The sequence below is a fragment of the Vulpes lagopus genome, chromosome 15 (genome assembly GCF_018345385.1).
Source record: "Vulpes lagopus strain Blue_001 chromosome 15, ASM1834538v1, whole genome shotgun sequence".
NCBI classification, from domain to species: domain Eukaryota; kingdom Metazoa; phylum Chordata; class Mammalia; order Carnivora; family Canidae; genus Vulpes; species Vulpes lagopus.
This window is the reverse complement of record NC_054838.1, coordinates 33,727,707-33,746,271: the sequence shown is the minus strand read 5'-3', so window position 1 is coordinate 33,746,271 and position 18,565 is coordinate 33,727,707. Positions and strand designations below refer to the sequence as shown.

Sequence of the window (18,565 nt, the reverse complement as noted above, 5' to 3'; positions counted from 1 at the left end):
ACACATAATAATTAAAATGTCAAAGATTAGAGAGAAAGATGGGAAGATGGTAGAGTAAGAGGACTCTAAGCTCACTTCATCCCATGGACACAACTAGGTAACACTCACATCAGTATAAATAACCCAGAAAAAGACCCAAAGAATGGCAGAACAAACTTCACAACTAAAGGTAAAGAGGAAGCCACATCAAAGAGGGCAGGAAAGGAGGAGACACAGTGGAGAGCAAAATGGACCACAACCATCAACAGTAAGGAGGGAGACACCAGCCCAGAGAAAAGCAAGAATGACTATCACACTGGGGAGCCTACACAGGAAAAACAAACTCCCGCAGCATTTGGCACTGAAAGCCAGAGGGGCCAAATTTTTTGAGTTCTAAAAACCAGAGACTTAAAGGATGTAATTTTTAAAATATGTGGCCTTAGTTCTAGAAGAGCCTGGAGAGTGATAGAAAGCTGAGTCCTCGCCTTAAAGAGACAGCCTGACAAACAGCCTGTGGATATATAGCTCAGAAGCAGCAATTTGAAAAACTCCAGGGACAAATGAGAGGGACAATTATTTACTCATCTCAGAGAAGTCCTGGAGGGGTAGGGATCACAGGAAAACCTCATCAGGAACAAAGATGCTGGCAGGCACCTCTCCCTCCCCCACCCCAGCATAAACACAAGGCCACCTGTGGGAGCCTGCAGCAGTTGGCACAGGGCCAGCAGTCAGTAGTACCTAACTTGCTCACACCAAGCCCCACCCACCTGTGTATTAGCGGATCTGCCCTTCTTAGTCACTTTTTGCCTCGGTCCCTGTTCCCAGTAGACCTGCAAAACTTTTACCAACACCATGTCATCCCACCTGTGAGTTTTATGGGGCCTTGATCCTCACAGCGGCAGCAGGTCTCATTTCACAAGCAGACCTGCACTCACCTTGTTAAAACTGTGCACCTCATCCTGGCTAGGGACCAAATGATGTCTACAACAGGCAAAGAGAAAAGACAGCCTCTGCAGATAAATGAACTTAGGGCAAAAGCAGCCAAGACACAATAGTAGGATGCATGTAACACAAAAAGGAGACACTCTCTGAAGTGCCTGGTTCTGGTGAACAGTGGACACTGCATGTAGGGCACTACAGGACCTATTCTTCTTAAGGCCATTTCTTTCAAGAGGAGCAAACATAGCAGACTTTCCTAATACACAAAAACAGATACAGAGAGGTAAACAAAATGAGAAAACAAATATATCCCAAATGAAAGAACATGATAAAACCACAGCAAGAGACCTAAACAAAATGGATATAAGAAAAAAGCCTGATAGAGAACTTAAGCTAATGATCATAAAGATACTCATTGGACTTGAGGACAGTGGAGAACATCAGTGAGATCCTTAACAAAGAGATAGAAAAAAAAGAATCAGAGATGAAGAGCTCAATAAATGAAATGAAAAATACAGTAGATGGAATAAATAGTAGACCAGAGGAAACAGAAACATCAATCATTAATCCGGGGGACATTGTAATATAAAGCAACCAAGCTGAACAGGTAAGAGAAAACAAAAATACAAAATGAGAATAGACATAAGGAATTCAGCAATAATAATATTCAGAATTCAATAAGAAATTGAATAATATTATTCAAGCATAATAACATTCACAATGTATGAATCACAAAAGGAAAAGAGAGAAGGAGGCAGGAATTTTATCTGAAGAGCTAATAGCTGAAAAATCCCCAAATCTGAGGAAAGAAACAGAAATCCAGATCTAGGAGGCACAGAGAACCCCAACAAATTCAACCCAAGGAGGTCCACGCCAAGACACATAGTAATTAAAATGGCAAAAACTAGCAACAAAGAGAATTTTTAAAGCAGCAAAAGAAGACAGTTACTTACAAGGGACCCCCCCCCCCATAAGCAGCTCTTTCAGCAGAAACTTGGCCAGCAAGAAGAGAGTGGCATGATACATTCAAAATGCTGAAAGGAGAAAGATGGCAGCAGAGTAGGAATACCCTAGGCTCTCCTCACTCCACAAATACATGAGATAACTATTAAACCCTAGGCTCTCCTCACTCCACAAATACATGAGATAACTATTAAATCATCCTAAATATTCCCAGAAACTAACCCAAAGACTAGCAAAACAAACTCTACAACTAAAGGTAGGGAAGAGTTCACAATGAAGTAGGTAGGAAATACAGAGACATAGTCAGTGGGGAAACAGATGCTGGCTGCTATGGCGGGGAGGGAGCCAGGGTCACAGAGAAAGGCAAAAGAGAGAAGGGCACAAAGGGAAATGCAAAAAGAGAACATTTCCCATAGCTATTGGCTTGGAAAGGAAGAGGGGCCGAATTTTGTGAATTCCTGCAACCAGAGGAGATTAAACCCTAGGAGTTTCAAGTGTCAGTGGGCTGGAATCTGGGAGCATCCAGAGGCATTGGGGCTGCTCTTAGAAAGAAAGCAGGCAAACAACCTAAGGACAGATAGCCTGTAAACAGTGATCTGAAGAATGAATGCCTGGGGACACAGTGTGGAGATTATTTGTTCTTCTCAGAGTATATCCCTGGGAGGCAGTATTCACAGAGACACCACTCCAGGGACAAAGGAGCCATTTCCCTCCCCTGCCCCCCAATATAAACATAGAGCCACCTGCAGGGAAGCACTACAGCAGGACACTGGCTGTCTAACTTGTTTACACTAAATCTCACCTTCCTGTCCTCTGGGGCCAGGTGACTGCCCTTCTCAGCCAAGCATTCTTCAGTCCTAGCATGGCAGGCCCCTCCCCTACAACAGCAGCACAAACTCCTTCCCATACCACATCTTCCAACCAGAAGGTTTTGCAAGACCTCAGTTCCGGTGGAGGTGGTGACAGGTCTCATTTCACAAGCAGATCAGAGCACACCTAGTTAAAACTTGCCATATTCAGGCCAGGGATGAAACAATGCACCCAGCAGGCAAGGAGAGCCCCTGTAGAGGACTAGCCAGAAGGATAGACCAACCAAAACACAACAGAGTGCACACAGCACACATCAGAGATACTTCCTGAAGTGACAGAGCCCAGGCACTACGTGATGTCTTCTTCATAAAGCCATTACTTTTGGAAGCAGGAAAAATAACTGGCTTTTCTAACACACAGAAGCAGGCAGAGACTAGACAAAATGAAAATATCTAAGTGAAACATATAATTAACATGCCTGAGGAACATTCTAAAGCAATAATCATAGGGATATTCACTGGACTTGAGAAAAGAATGGAAAAATCAATGAGACATCTACCACAGAGATAAAAGAGTTAAAAAAGAATAAGAGATGAAGAGTGCAATAAATGGGATTAGAAACACACTTGATACAATGAACAACAGACTGGAAGAAGAAGAGGGACAAATTAATGACCTAGTAAAACAAAATAACAGAAAGTGATGAAGCTGAAAAAGAAAATCATGCAAAATGAAAATAGATTTAGGGAATTCAGTGACTCCATCAAACATAGTAACTTATTATTTTTACTATAATAACTCATTTTTATTATAAGAGTCTCAGAAGGAGAAAAGAGGAAAGGTGGCAGAAAATTTATTTGAAGAAATAATGCTGAAAACTTCCATAATCTGGGGAAAGAAACAGATACTCAGATCTAGAAGGCACAGAAAATCCCCATCAAAATCAACAAAAGCAGACCCACACCAAGACATATTGTAATTAAATTTGCAAACTATAGTGATCAAAAATCTTATAAGCAAGACAAAAGAAATCAGTAACTTACAAAAGAATACCTATATGGTTATCAGATTTTTCAACAGAAACTTTGTAAGCCAGAAGAGAGAGGCAAGATATAATGACTGCTAAATGAGAAAAACTACATCCAAGAACTCTATCCAGGAGGGTCATCATTTGCAATAACAGGAGTGACTATTTCCCAGACAAGCAAAAGCTAAAAGTTCATGACCAGTAAACCAGTAAAAAAATATTAAAAGGGACTCTGAGTGGAAACAAGAAACCAAAAGTGACAGTATAAAGGTAGGAAACACAAAAGGAGTAAAACTGAATGTTTATGTAAAAAATCAGTCAAGGAAGTCTCACACACACACACACACACACACACACACATACAAGATATAAAATAACGTATATCCAAAATGTAGGAAGGAAAGCAGAAAAGAATAGATTCAAGCTGGGACACCTGGGTGGCTCAGTGGTTGAGCATCTGCCTTTGGCTCAGGGTGTGACCAGGGGGTCCCAGGATTGAGTCCCACATCAGGTTCCTCACAGGAAGTCTGCTTCTCTCTCTGCCTGTGTCTCCACCTTTGTCTCTGTCTCTCATGAATAAATAAATAAAATCTTAAAAAAAAAAAAAAGATTCAACTTAAATGAACATCAACTTAATGTACATTGCTATATGCAGAAAAGGTTATATACAAACCTAATGGTAAGCATATAAGAAAAATCACTAATAAACATGCAAAGAATAAAGAGAAAGAAATCCAAACATATCACTAAAGAAAATCAGCAAAACATGAAAGACAAGAAAGGATCAAAGAAAATTTCCAGAAATGATAAAACAAGTAATAAAATAGCAATAAATACATATCTATCAATAACTATGTTGAATGTAAATGGACTAAACACTCCAATCAAATGACACAGGGTATCAGAAGGGATGAAAAAATTAGACCCAACTATATGCTGCTACAAGGCACTCATTTTAGACCTAAAAATACCACCAGATTGAAAGTTAGAGGATAGAGGAATACTTATCATGCAAATGGTTGTCAAAAGAAAGCCAGAGCAGCAATACTTATAACAAAAAAAACGAGGCATTAAAACGAAGACTGTGACAAAAGACAAAGAAGGACACTATACAATAATAAAGGAGACAATTCAATAAGAAGATATAACAACTGTAAATATTTATGTAACCCAACACAGGAGCACTCAAATACATAAAATAGCTCATAACAAACATAAAGGAACTAATTGATAATAAGACAATAATGGTAGGGGACTTTAACACCCCACATACATCAATGGGCAGATCATCTACACAGAAAGTCAACAAAGAAACAATGCCTTTGAATGACTCACTGGACCAGATGGACTTAACAGATACCTTCGGAACATCACATCCTAAAACAACAGAATACACATTCTTTTCAAGTGTACATGGAACATTCTCTGGAATATATCACATATTAGGACTCAAAACAGGCCTTATCAAATTCAAGAAGATCAAAGTCATACCATGCACCTTTTCTGATTACAACATTAGGAAACTAGAGACCAGCCACAAGCAAAAATCTGGAAAAAAATACACAAAGGTTAAACAACATGACACTAAGCGATGAATGGGTCAACAAGAACATCAAAGAATAAATGTAAAAACACATGGAAACAAATGAAAATACAATGGTCCACAACTGAGATGCAGAAGTTGTTCTGAGAGGGTAGTATATAGTAATAAAGTCCCACTTCAAGAAACAAGAAAATTCTCAAACAACCATCTAATGGAGCTAGAAAGAGAAGAATGAATGATGCCTTATGCCTGCAGACGGAAGGAAATAATAAAGATTAGAGAGGAAATAAATGATATAGAAACTAAAACAAAACAAAACAAAAACAATAGAAGAGATCAATAAAACCAGGAGCTGGTTCTTTAAAAAATTCATAAAATTGATAAACCTCTAGCCAAACTCCTCAAAAAGAAAAGAGAAAGTACCCAAATAAAATCACAAATGAAAGGAGAAATAACAACTAACACCACAGAACTACAAACGATTTTAAGAGATTATGAAAAATCACCACATGCCAACAAATTGGACAACCTAGAAGAAATGGATAAATTCCAAGACACAAATAAATTACCAAAACTGAAACAGAACATTTGAACAGACCAATAATCAGCAAAGAAATTGAATCAGTAATCAAAAAGCTCCCAACAAACAAAAGTCCAGGACCAGATGGCTTCATAGGTGAATTCTACCAAACATTTAAAGAAGAGTTAATACCTATTCTTCTCAAAATATTCCAAAAAAAATAGAAAAGAAAGGAAAACTCCCAATTCTATTCTATTCTATAATAGCAAAACCAGATAAAGATGTCATAAAAAAAGGACAATAGGCCAATATCTCTGATGAACATAGATGCAGAAATCCTCAACAAAATACCAGCAAACTGAATCTATAGAATTTATCCCTGGGTTGCATGGGTGATTCAATATTTACTAATCAACCCATGCGACATATCACATTAATAAAAGAAAGGATAAGAACCATATGATCAGATCATTTCAATACATGCAGAAAAGGCAACTGACAAAATCCATTCAAGATAAAACCTTCAACAAAGTAGGTTTAGAGGGAACATACCTCAACAAAATAAAGGCCATATATGAAAAGCTCACAGTCAACAACATTCTCCTAAATGGGAAAAACCTAAGAGCTTTTGAGCTTTTCCCCTAAAGCTTTTCCCCCTAAAGCTTTTCCCCTAAACAAGACAGGAATATCCACTTTCACCGCTTTTATTCAACATAGTACTGGAAGTCCTAGCCACATAGTATTGGATGTCCTAGATGCACCAAAAGGCATCTAAATTGGTAAGGAAGAAGCAAAACTTTCATTATTTGCTGATGACATGATACTATGCATAGAAAACCAGAAAAACTCCACCAAAAAACTGCTAAAAATGATAAATGATTTCAGTAAACTCACAGGGTAGGAAAATCAATGTACAGAAATCTGTTGCATTTATATTATACCAATAAAGAAGCTGCAGAAAGAGAAATTAAGAATCCCACTTACAATTGCAATAAAAGAGTAAGATCCCAAGTAATAAACCTATAAACCTAACCAAAAAGATGAAAGACCTATACTCTGAAAATTATAAAACACTTATGAAAGAAATTCAAGATCACATTAAGAAAAGACATTCCATGCTCATGGACTGGAAGAACAAATATTGTTAAAATAACTGTACTACCCAAAGCAATCTACTCATTTAATGCAATCCTATCAAAATACCAACAGCATTTTTCACAGAACTAAAACAGTCCTAAAATTTGTGTGGAACCACAAAAGACCCCAAATAGCCAAAGCAATCTTGAAAAAGAAAAGCAAAGCTGGAGGTATCACAATTCCAAACATGAAGTTGTATTACAGAGCTGTAGTGACCCAAACAGTATGGCACTGGCACAAAAAGAGACACACGCATCAATGGAAAGGAAAAGAAAACCCAGAAATGAATCCATAATTTTATATTCAATTAATCTTTGACAAAGTAAGAAAGAATAATCAAGGAGAAAAAGAATGTCTCTTCAACAAATGGTGTTGGGAAAACTGAACAGCAACATGAAAAAGAATAAAACTGGGACACTTTCTAACACTATGCACAAAAATAAGTTCAAAATGGATTAAAGACTCAATGTGAGACCTGAAACCATACAATTCCTAAAACTCAGGCTGTAACTTCTTTGACATTGGCCATAGCAACTTGTTTCTAGAAGTGTGTCCTGAGGCAAGGGAAATAAACACAAAAATAAACTACTGGGACTATATAAAAATAAAAAGCTTCTATACAGCAAAGGAAACAACAAAACTAAAAGGCAACCTATGGAATGGGAGAAGATATTTGCACATGACATATCTCATAAAGGGTTAGTATTCAAAATATATAAAGACTTTATAAAACTTAACACCCAAACACACAAAAAAAATCCAATTTAAAAATGGAGAGAAGATATGAATAGACAATTTTCTAAAGCAGACATACAGATAGCTAACAGATATAAGAAAAGATGTTCAATATCACTTATCATCAGGGAAATGCAATTCAAAAGCACAGTGAAGTATAACCTGTCAGAATGGCTAAAATCAACAACAGAAGAAACACAGTGTTTGGTGTTGATGAGGACGTGGAGAAAGAGAACCCCCTTGTGCTGTTGGAGGAATGCACACTGGCACAGCTACTGTGGAAAACAGCAGGAAGGTTCCTTAAAAAGTTAAAAATAAAACTACCCTACAATCCAGCAATTGCACTACTAGGTATTTACCAAAATACTACAAAAATACTAAAAGGTATATATGCACCCCTATGTTTGTAGCAACATTATATACAATAGCCAAATTATGGAAACAGCCCAAGTGTCTATTGACTTATGAATGGATAAAGAAGCTGTGGTACATAGAGGTGCCTGAGTGGCTCAGTTAGTTAAGTGTCCGAATCCTGGTTTTGGCTCAGATCATGATCTCAGGGTCATGCAACTGAGCCCCGCCTTAGGCTCTGCGCACTCGGTGCAGAGTCTGCTTGAGATTCTCTCTCCCTCTCCTTTTCCAGCTCACATGTGCAAATAAATAAAATCTTATAGGGCAGCCCCGGTGGCGCAGCGGTTTGGCGCCGCCTGCAGCCCAGGGTGTGATCCTGGAGACCCGGGATCAAGTCCCGCAACGGGCTTCCTGCGTGGAGCCTGCTTCTCCCTCTGCCTGTGTCTCTGCCTCTCTCTCGCTCTCTCTGAATGAATAAATAAATAAATAATAAAATAAAATAAAATCTTATACACACACACACAATGGAATATTATTCAGCCACAAAAAGAATGAAATATTGTCATTTACAACAACATGGAGGGAGCTAGAAAGTATTAGGCCAAGGGAAATAAGTCAATCAGAGACACAAATACCATATGATTCCACTCATACACGGAATTTAAGAAACAAAACAAACAAGCAAAGAGGGGGGAAAAGGAAGAAGGGAGGGAGAGAGAGAGAAAAAGGTATATGAAAAGATGCTCAACATCAATAATCATCAGAGAAATACAAATCAACAACACAATGAGGTATCACCTCATACAAGTCAAAGGGCTAGTATCAGACAAGAAATAGCAAGTATTGACAAGGATGTGGAGAAAAGGGAACACTTGTGCATTGTTGGTGCAAATATAAACTGGTATAGCCACCATGGAGGTTTCTCAAAACATTAAAAATATAAATTTAAAAATTAAAAATAGAATCAGTAATTCCACTACTGGGTATTTACCCAAAGAAAACAAAAACACTAATTAAAAGATATGTGCACCCCTATGTTTACTGCAGCCTTATTTACCATAGCCAAGATATGGAGGCAAACCAAGGGTCCACTGATGAATGGATAAAGAAGGTATAGTATATATAGATATTTACAATGAGGTATTACTAAGCCATAAAAAGGAATAAGGTCTTGCCATTTGTAACAACACAGATGAATCTAGAGGGTATTAGGCTAAGTGAAACAAGTCACACAAAGACAAATGCCATGTGATTTCACTTATTTTTGAAATCTAAAAACCAAAACAAATGAACATACAAACAAAAACAGATTCTTAAATACAGAGAACTGGTGGTTGCCAGATGGGAGGTGGGTGGGTGGATGGGTGAAATAAATAAAGGGGATCAAGAGGTACAAACTTCCAGCTTTATTTTTTTTTTATTTTTTAATTTTTATTTATTTATGATAGTCACAGAGAGAGAGAGAGAGAGAGAGGCAGAGACATAGGCAGAGGGAGAAGCAGGCTCCATGCACCGGGAGCCTGATGTGGGATTCGATCCCGGGTCTCCAGGATCGCGCCCTGGGCCAAAGGCAAGCGCCAAACCACTGCGCCACCCAGGGATCCCAAACTTCCAGCTTTAAATAAATAAGTCACAGAGATGAAAACTACAGAATAGAGAATAGAAGCAATAATGTTGTAAGAATGTTTGTGGCATATGGTGACTATAGTTATTGCGGTAAGCACTGAGTAATGTATAGAATTGTTGAGTCAATATATTGTGCCCCTGAAATTAAAAAAAGACACTATATATTAAATTATACTTCAACTGCAAAATGTAAAAACAGAATCCACAATGAGATACCACTTCATACTCACTAGAATAACTTTAATCAATCAGAAAAACAATAACAATAACAAGTATTGGCAAGGATGTGGAAAAACTGGAACCCTCACTCAAGCATCCCATCGTTGGTAGGAATGTTAAATGATGCAGCCACTTTGGAAAACAACTTAGAAGTTCCTCAGAAGGTTAAACAGAGTTACCAAATGACTCAGCAATTCCAACTAATGCCTAGGTATATACCCAAGAGAAATGAAAATATACATTCACACAAAAACATGTATATGAATGTTCACAGCAACATTATTTACAATAGCCAAATTATACAATCTGTATATAATCTATACAAACAGAAAATGGATTAGCAGTTGCTTAGTAATAGGGTTTGAGGGGAAAGAAGAAAGTAGGTAATAGGGAATGGTTACTAATGAATGTGGGGTTTCTTTTAAGAGTGATGGCAATATTTTAAAAAGTATTATAGCAATGGTTGTACATTCTGTGAATATACTAAAAAACATCAAACTATGTACCTCAAATGGGTAAATTGAATGGCATGTGAATTATGTATCTCAATAAAGCTCTTAAGGGTGTCTGAGTGGCTCAACTGGTTAAGTGTCCAACTTCTGATTTTGGTTCAGGCCATAATCTCAGGGTTGTGGGATTAAGATGCAATGTGGCTCATTCCTTTGGTGGGCGCAGAGCCTGCTTAAGATTCACTCCCTCTCCTTTTGCCCCTCCCCCCATTCTAAAACTAAGTAAATAAGTCTCTTTAAAATAAAGCTATCTGGAAATTCGGAAGGGATCATTAACTCTGAGCATCACTATAGGGTGATCTCAGTGGGCTATTTGTTGGAAGCCTCTGGTATCTTCGGGTCTTTCCTTGCTTGCATTCGCTGGCAAAGAGGCTTTCACCATTCCCTGGAGAGTAACGATCTACCTGACAATGTTCTGGGAACTCTTACAAATTTTTTTTTTTACTTCCTCGTTCATCTGTCCTCTCCCTCTGCCTCTCCCCTCTACGCATGCTCTCTCTCTCTCAAATAAATAAATCTTAGAAATTAATTAATTACTTAATGTGCTTGGGGTTCTGTCTCTTCCTCTCCCTCTATCTCTCCTAACCCCATTAAATAATTACTTACTTAATTAATCAGGCCATCCTTCAAAAATAGTCCAAATTCCACTTGTGAAAAGCCTTCCCTGCAACTCTAACCCTGAGTAAACAGTCTTTTTAAACTCTGACCTATTAGCCCAGGCCAAGAATCTAAGAGTCAATCTTGATTATTCTCATTTTCCAACACCTCAGATTCAAATCTATGAGCAAATCCTCCCTTCTATCTTTTTTTTCTTAAGATTTCTTTTTTTTTTTGAGAGAGAGAGAGAGAGAGAGAAAGAACACTCAAGTGGGCACAGATGGGGTGAGGAGAGGCAGAGGGAGAGAAAGAGAGAAAATCTCAAGCACATTCCATGGGGCTCAATCCCACAACCCTGAGATCATATGTACAACAATGTCTGGCACACAGTAGACACTCAATAGATATTTGCTATCATTCTCTGCAAAAATAATTTGCCAACTAACCATGGAAATCCTTGAGATGCTTACTTCCCTGTTCCCTATGACACACTTAAGTAATTTTTCCTTCTATGTAACGTTTTCCTCCTTGCAAGACAGAGATCATGTCTTATATTCCTTATGTGTAAAAACCCCTAGTACAAACATTTGTACTAGTCTGGTTCCCTGAAAACATTTCAAAATATTTTAGTCTGCAGATGGTAAATGTCTTTAGAATAATTTCCAGATTTGTGGTAAAAACTGGCTATGGTATTTCTTAAACAGTAAATCACAACAGAGTTGGCACACTTACTTCTAGCATCTGTCTTATCCGACTCACTTAGACATAAATCATCTTTGGCATCAGTGCTTCCCTCAACACCATGTCTTAAAAAAAACTTTATATCATTTTCATCAATTTCATTATCATCAATGTCATACTTCTGTAGCCCCTCTAATAGCTTCACGGCCGCTAAATGGGCAAACCTGTAGAAAAGAACAAGTAATTAACAAGATCCACAATCTTCTTCAAATTCAAACTTCAGGGTACCTGGGTAGCTCAGTGATTGAGCTTCTGCCCTCAGCTCAGGGCATGATCCTGGGGTCCCAGGATAGAGTCCCACATTGGGCTCCCCGGAGGGAGCCTGCTTCTCCCTCGGCCGATATCTCTGCCTCTCTCTCTGAGCCTTTCCTGAATAAAGTAAACCTTTTAAAAAAAAATTCAAAGTGCACTTTGCACTTAATTTAGTGAATTATATTCTGTAAGTATGCCACCAACCCATCTACCCATAAAGGAGCAAAATTGTACCTGAAGTCAATTGTACCTGTAGTTCTTTGAGCTACATCCAGCTCAAAGAGTTACTGGACACTAAGGGCAAATAGTCATACTAAAATCTAAAAATAAAATCTGTTCCATAATTTTTATTGGCAAAAATCCAACTGTGAGAGGAGACCTCAAGTCAAAAGATTATGTGAGGGGCCCCTAGACAGAGCTGCTCAACTGAAAAGAAAGCCCAGAACCACCCTACTTGTTACCTATATTTACTACCTTTTATGATGGCCTGTTTTAGATAGCAGAAATAGTTCTTGCTCCAGTTTTAAGGTTAGCTATAACTCTAGGCACCATAATTTTCATCTTCCTTAACTCAAAATACTTGGCATGGTTTTGAAATTTATTGAAAAAGCAGTGACTTTTCCATCCACTTTTTCTATTTTCTTTGATCTTTCCCACAACTCTATGAAGCTTCCAATAATATATGCTTGGTTTTGGAGCTGGTGTTATGATTGCATGTAATCTGCAGTTTCCTCACAGGCTGTGAAATGTTTAATGTTTTCTCTTATGACACAGAGAAATACTCATTAAACACAAAATCTCAAATCCTATTTTTTTCACATACTTATATAACTACATGCACACATATATCCTTGTCTTTCACCAGGTATTATAATTTTTTAAAGACACAGTAACAAACAAACATTTTAGGTAGTTTTAAGGTTAATAGAATTAATTATCTCTACTACTAGAGTATAATTTAACAGCTGTCATTTACGATTACTTCCTTTATGCCAGATTCATAGTGTTTCTATATCACTACATGCATTTTGGTGCATGAATTACAAAAATTCTAATAGGTATATAGTAAAATCTCATTGTGGTTCTAATTTGCATCTTCCTAATGAAAATGATTGTGAGTATTTTGTCATATACACTTTTACCATCTGTACATTTTCCTGTGGTGAATAAACAAACTCAAATGCTGGCAGGATAAGAAACAAAATAAACTCTCATCCAATGCTGGTGAGAATGCAAATTGGTATGGTCACTTTCTTTTTTTTTTTTTTTTTTTATTTATTTATGATAGTCATACAGAGAGAGAGAGAGAGGCAGAGACACAGGCAGAGGGAGAAGCAGGCTCCATGCACCGGGAGCCTGATGTGGGATTCGATCCCGGGTCTCCAGGATCGCGCCCTGGGCCAAAGGCAGGCGCCAAACCGCTGCGCCACCCAGGGATCCCGGTATGGTCACTTTCAAAGACACTTTGGCAATTTCTTATAAAGTTAAACATATTCTTAGCATATGACCCAGTGATCCTACTCCTAAGTATTTATCCAAGTGAACTGAGAACATGTTCACACAAAAAACTGTATGTGAATGTTTATAACAGCTTTGTGCAGAATCACCATAAAATAGATATAATCAAGATGTCCTTCAACAGGTTACTGAATTATCAAACTATCGAATACTATGGAATTCTACATCCAATGGAATAGTACTCTGTAATAAGAAGGAATGAGCTACCAATACACATGGAAGAATCTCATGTGTCATTATGCTGAGTGAAAGAAGCCAGATATATGAGTATGTACTATATGATTCCATTTATATAAAACTCTAAGAAATGCAAACTAATGTACAGTGACAGAAAGCAGATCAGCATTTGCTTGGGAAAGGGAAGTGGAAAGCAGTGGAAGAGATTACAAAGGAGGCTCCAGGAGACTTTGGAGAATGATGGATATGTTCACCATCTTGATGGTGGTAATGGTTTCACAGGTATATACATAGGTCAGAATTCATCAATTTGTACTATACAAATATGTGTACTTTGTCATAACAGCAATTAAACCTTGATAAAGCTGTTTTCCAAAATAAAAAGAAAGTGGGCCTGAGTTGATAATGATCCTAGGTATGTAGTACTATGCTCCAAGGCTTCAAAGAAATCCCTCAAAAATTTTAAGGAATGTGAACTCATAAAAATTGCAGAGCAATTCAATGAATGATTAGCATTGAATGATTAGCATCCTGTCAGGCCTCATTTGCAACTTTTAGCCCACATTCCTACTTTAGATTCAAGCAGTTCTGAACCCCATACAGTTCTTCAAACATACAAGGTATTATCTTACAACTCTTCCTCCTTCAATCATCAGCATAAATGTTGCTCCCTCCAAAAAAAAAAAATTTTCCTGACCTCTGTATAAATTGTCTCCCTTCAGTTTTCCTCATATCTTTCACTATCATCTGTATTAACATTTCTCCCCCAAAACTTTCAAATAGGAAGACCAGACACTTTTTCTCCATGTTCTTACTATATCTTTTGTAACACATGTTACAATGATAATAATAATTATGTATGTACAGTGTCTCTTTACAAGATCGTAAACCTGGGGGCAAAAACTGTTTTTTTCATCTTTGTAATCTTAACATTAAGCATACCAGTAGGGATACACTAAGTATATAGGAAGCTAAATGAAAAATAGCCAAATAAGGGGAACCTGGGGATAAGCATCTGCCTTTGGCTCAGGTCATGATCTCAGGGTCCTGGGATTGAGCCCTACATCAGGCTCCCTGCTCAGCTTCACCCCAAACCCATGTTAGATAAAATCTTTATTAAAACAATAACAACAACAACCAAATGAACAAATGGATGAGCTAAATTTTCCTTGAGCAGGATACGCTCAATAATAAGTGCTATATTTAATTTAAATGTAAATACCAAAATTTGCTTCAAAACCTATATGACTCCTTTTGATTACTCCTTTTAATCACATAGTATTTCTCAACAGGTACAAGCATTTAGGTGAAACAATTCTTCATTCTGTATCCCTGTTCTTTTTTTAAAAAAAAGGTTTTATTTATTTATTCATGAGAGACACAGAGAGAGAGGCAGAGACATAGGCAGAGGGAGAAACAGGCTCCCTATGGGGAGCCCAATGCAGGACTCAATCCTGAGACCCAGGGATCATGCCCTGAGCTAACGGCATAAGTTTAACCACTGAGCCACCCAAGTGCCCCTGCACCCCTGTTCTAAGCACTGTAGAATGTTTAGCATTCCTGGACCTGAACTTACTATGTATCAGTGATGGTCTCCACTCATGTGACACTCCTCCACACATTTCCAAATTCCCTCCCCAGCCTCTCAAGGGGATATTAATACTTCCCAGTTGAAAACCATTACTTTAGTGAGAAGAATTGATATGTCATCAAAGGTCAATTCAGCTTGAAAAGTGTCATCCCATCAGCATTTGATGGAATCGTATAATTCCATTAAATCCTCAGAGTTTTCTGAGTGTAAGAGAGTATACACAAAATTTTAAAAACAAAAAGTAGTAAAGCAGATAGGGATACCTCTTAGCCACATCACTGGGTTTCTCCCCTGCTTTGTTGGTAATATTACTGTCTGCTCCCATTTTAATCATCCACTGCAAACACTCTATGTGGCCTTGTCCAGCAGCTGTTAAAAAAAAAAAAAAACAGAAAATACAAAAAGTTATTATTAGTAACAACTGTCTAAAATCTCAGTCCCATTAGAGAGTAGTTTCATAAATAGTGATCCTTGTAATAACCAACAAAAGTTGGGCAGATATTATCAGCTGTTAATTTGTGTATTCATTAGACAAACATTTAATCAAAAATCTACTGTGCTCAACTCCTACACAGAGGACCTTACACACAGATAGAAAAGTTGAAGCTTGAAGAGGTTATTTAATATCACACAGCACGCAAATAATGGATTTGAAAATATAATCTAGGCTTTCTCAATCCTTATCCAGTGTTCATCTGCTGCTACCTATAGCTGCTGACTAATCTTGCAGCTGACCAGAATGTGAGTGCAATCCAAGCCCGGGGCCCACACTGACTTTGAAAATCTTGTGTCATCTTATGTAAACAGGTTATCCTTCTGATTCTCACAACTCAAAATTATAGGCCCCTCACTTATTATCATCTGAACTGTTTACCACCTTTTTCTAGATCTTGTCCTTAACACATGTACCCAGGATTAATTTTCACCTCCACAACTTTGTTTATGTGTCTTCTCGCCTAGTTCCCAGGGCTCAACTACATGTTCATCTAGCTTCTATCCATCCTTGTAGATCCATTTGAAGATTCAGGAGAACTGGGGGAGGGGGGAAACCTCAACAGACTTAAAAGATTTGACTTTAGATGCATTAGATAGTGAGCCTGGAGGACAGGACAGAACTTAGCAAATGGCTGGCACATACAGACCCTCAATATATGTCTATAAAGTTGATGAATGAATAAATGAATGAGATTAAGAACATGTCAGCTTTGCTCTTACCAGCTGTGTAATCTCAGTTAAGAAAACTATCCCTCTGGACCTCAATTTCATCTTTTACAGAGATGCTTTCATATTTAGAAGGAGGGTACACTGCTGCTTCATAAAATTACAATAAGGATTAAATGTGATGACAGTTTTATACCCTGTTAAGTATCATATAAACATAAGATATTATTTCTGAATTCCCACCAACATTTCTAATTTAACCTTTATCAACTTCTTCTGTTCCTCAGTTTCTACTCCTGAATTTCTACTGCATGTATTTTAAGAACCAAATACTTTTAGCCATTAATTACATCCTGACTTCTACAAATCTCTAGCTGTCCATGGTTTAAGTATGCAGCTCCTTAACAATAAGGTCTGGATCTCACACTGTCTATATGGTGCTGACATCTGATTGGTGCTGAATATAAGTGCCTCTGTAAAATGAATCAAAGACAAGAAATATTTGGTATGTCCCTAGTTTCTCAAAAAGTGAATCCACCTCCAAAACTGGCAACAGAGAAAAGAAGACACAAAGTCTGATACAGTGACAAAATAACCCCCTTACGTCTGTTACTATAAGGGTTCTTCTACCCTTCTCTAGTTCACTCAGAGCCATCTGTCAAACTCAGTTGGCCCCTGAAAATCCTGGGCTTTCTTGCTCTCTCCTACAGCAAATCCAAAACCAGTTAACCAAAAAACAGTACATGATTATAAGATTTCCCAGACCCCTAGAAATAACCTCACTTTAGACAAAAAGAGCAACATATTCCATCGTTAAGAGTTACAAAATGGTGTTTATGAATCACAGATAATTGTTTTATAAGATAGAATGAGCTTAACTAAACACTTCCATTTTATTACACAAGTAATCTTTACAAAGGGGGGAGCAGAAGCTAAGTAACTTCTCTAAAATGAAATACAATAAAAGGAATTTTACTCAAGATCCTTATTGTACATTCATTAGGCTATGTTAATTTGATCTGTTTTTTAGAAAACAGATAAAATCATGCAGTGACTAGAAATTTTTAAGAAATTTAACAATCCTCAAATGACTAATAGGAATGCCTCAATGATAGACACCACAGCTTATTTACTAAATCAAATTCAAAATTAAAGAAAAATAAACAGATTAATCAATGTGGGAAATGTGAATTAAGTTATAAGGAGACATTAACTTTTATTTACCCAATTTTGATATAATCTAAACATAAAGATGTTTGTCAGGAATGGTAAATGTACACAAAACGCTCCTCCCCCCACTTGTAGCTACTTATCACAGCCCCCCAACCCCCACCACACTCCCTGATTCACCCCTGGCCCTAGGAGTCCTCAACAGACTGACTGACAAGACAAGGGGTGAAGGACAAACACTTCTGGTTACTCAGTTTCACCCTCCCATCTTCTCACAGTGGCTGCATCCACAACACCCTATTGTTACACATCAAGCCCTTTTTTTTTTATTAGAGTTCAATTTGCCAACCTATAGCATAACACCCAGTGCTCATTCCATCAAGTGCCCCCCTCAGTGCCCGTCACCCAGTCACCCCCTGCCCACCTCCCCTTCCACCACCCCTAGTTCATTTCCTAGAGTTAGGAGTCTTTCATGTTCTGTCTGCCTTTCTGATATTTCCCACTCATTTTTTCTCCTTTCCCCTTTATTCCCTTTCACTATTTTTTATATTCCCCAAATGAATGAGACCACATAATGTTTGTCCTTCTCCAACTGACTTATTTCACTCAGCATAATACCCTCCAGTTCCATCCACGTCAAAGCAAATGGTGAGTATTTGTCGTTTCTAATGGCTGAGTAATATTCCATTGTATACACTGACTACATCTTTATCCATTCATCTTTCAATGGACACCGAGGCTCCTTCCACAGTTTGGCTATTGTGGACATTGCTGCTATAAACATCGGGGTGCAGCCACTCTGGAAAACTGTGTGGAGGTTCCTCAAAGAGTTAAAAATAGATCTCCCCTACAACCCAGCAATTGCACTGCTGGGGATTCACCCCAAAGATACAGATGCAGTGAAATGCCGGGACACCTGCATCAAGCCCTTTAGAACATTCTTCCAGATTCCTCATTTCAATCTTTTGTCCAGTAGTGAAGAAATGACTGAGAAAGGCTG

The 18,565-nt window shown here is 37.9% G+C and overlaps 1 protein-coding gene across 1 annotated transcript in view; it reads right to left on the bottom strand.

The window, feature by feature from the left end:
- ANKRD42 (ankyrin repeat domain 42) overlaps positions 1-18,565 on the bottom strand; it is a gene marked incomplete at its 5' end in the record, with an annotated part of 69,923 nt that overhangs the window by 12,601 nt on the left and 38,757 nt on the right. The window contains 2 exons of the mRNA XM_041729913.1: positions 11,688-11,860; positions 15,498-15,603. Coding sequence (XP_041585847.1) covers positions 11,688-11,860; positions 15,498-15,603 — 279 coding nt within the window. The remainder of the gene's footprint in view (positions 1-11,687; positions 11,861-15,497; positions 15,604-18,565) is intronic.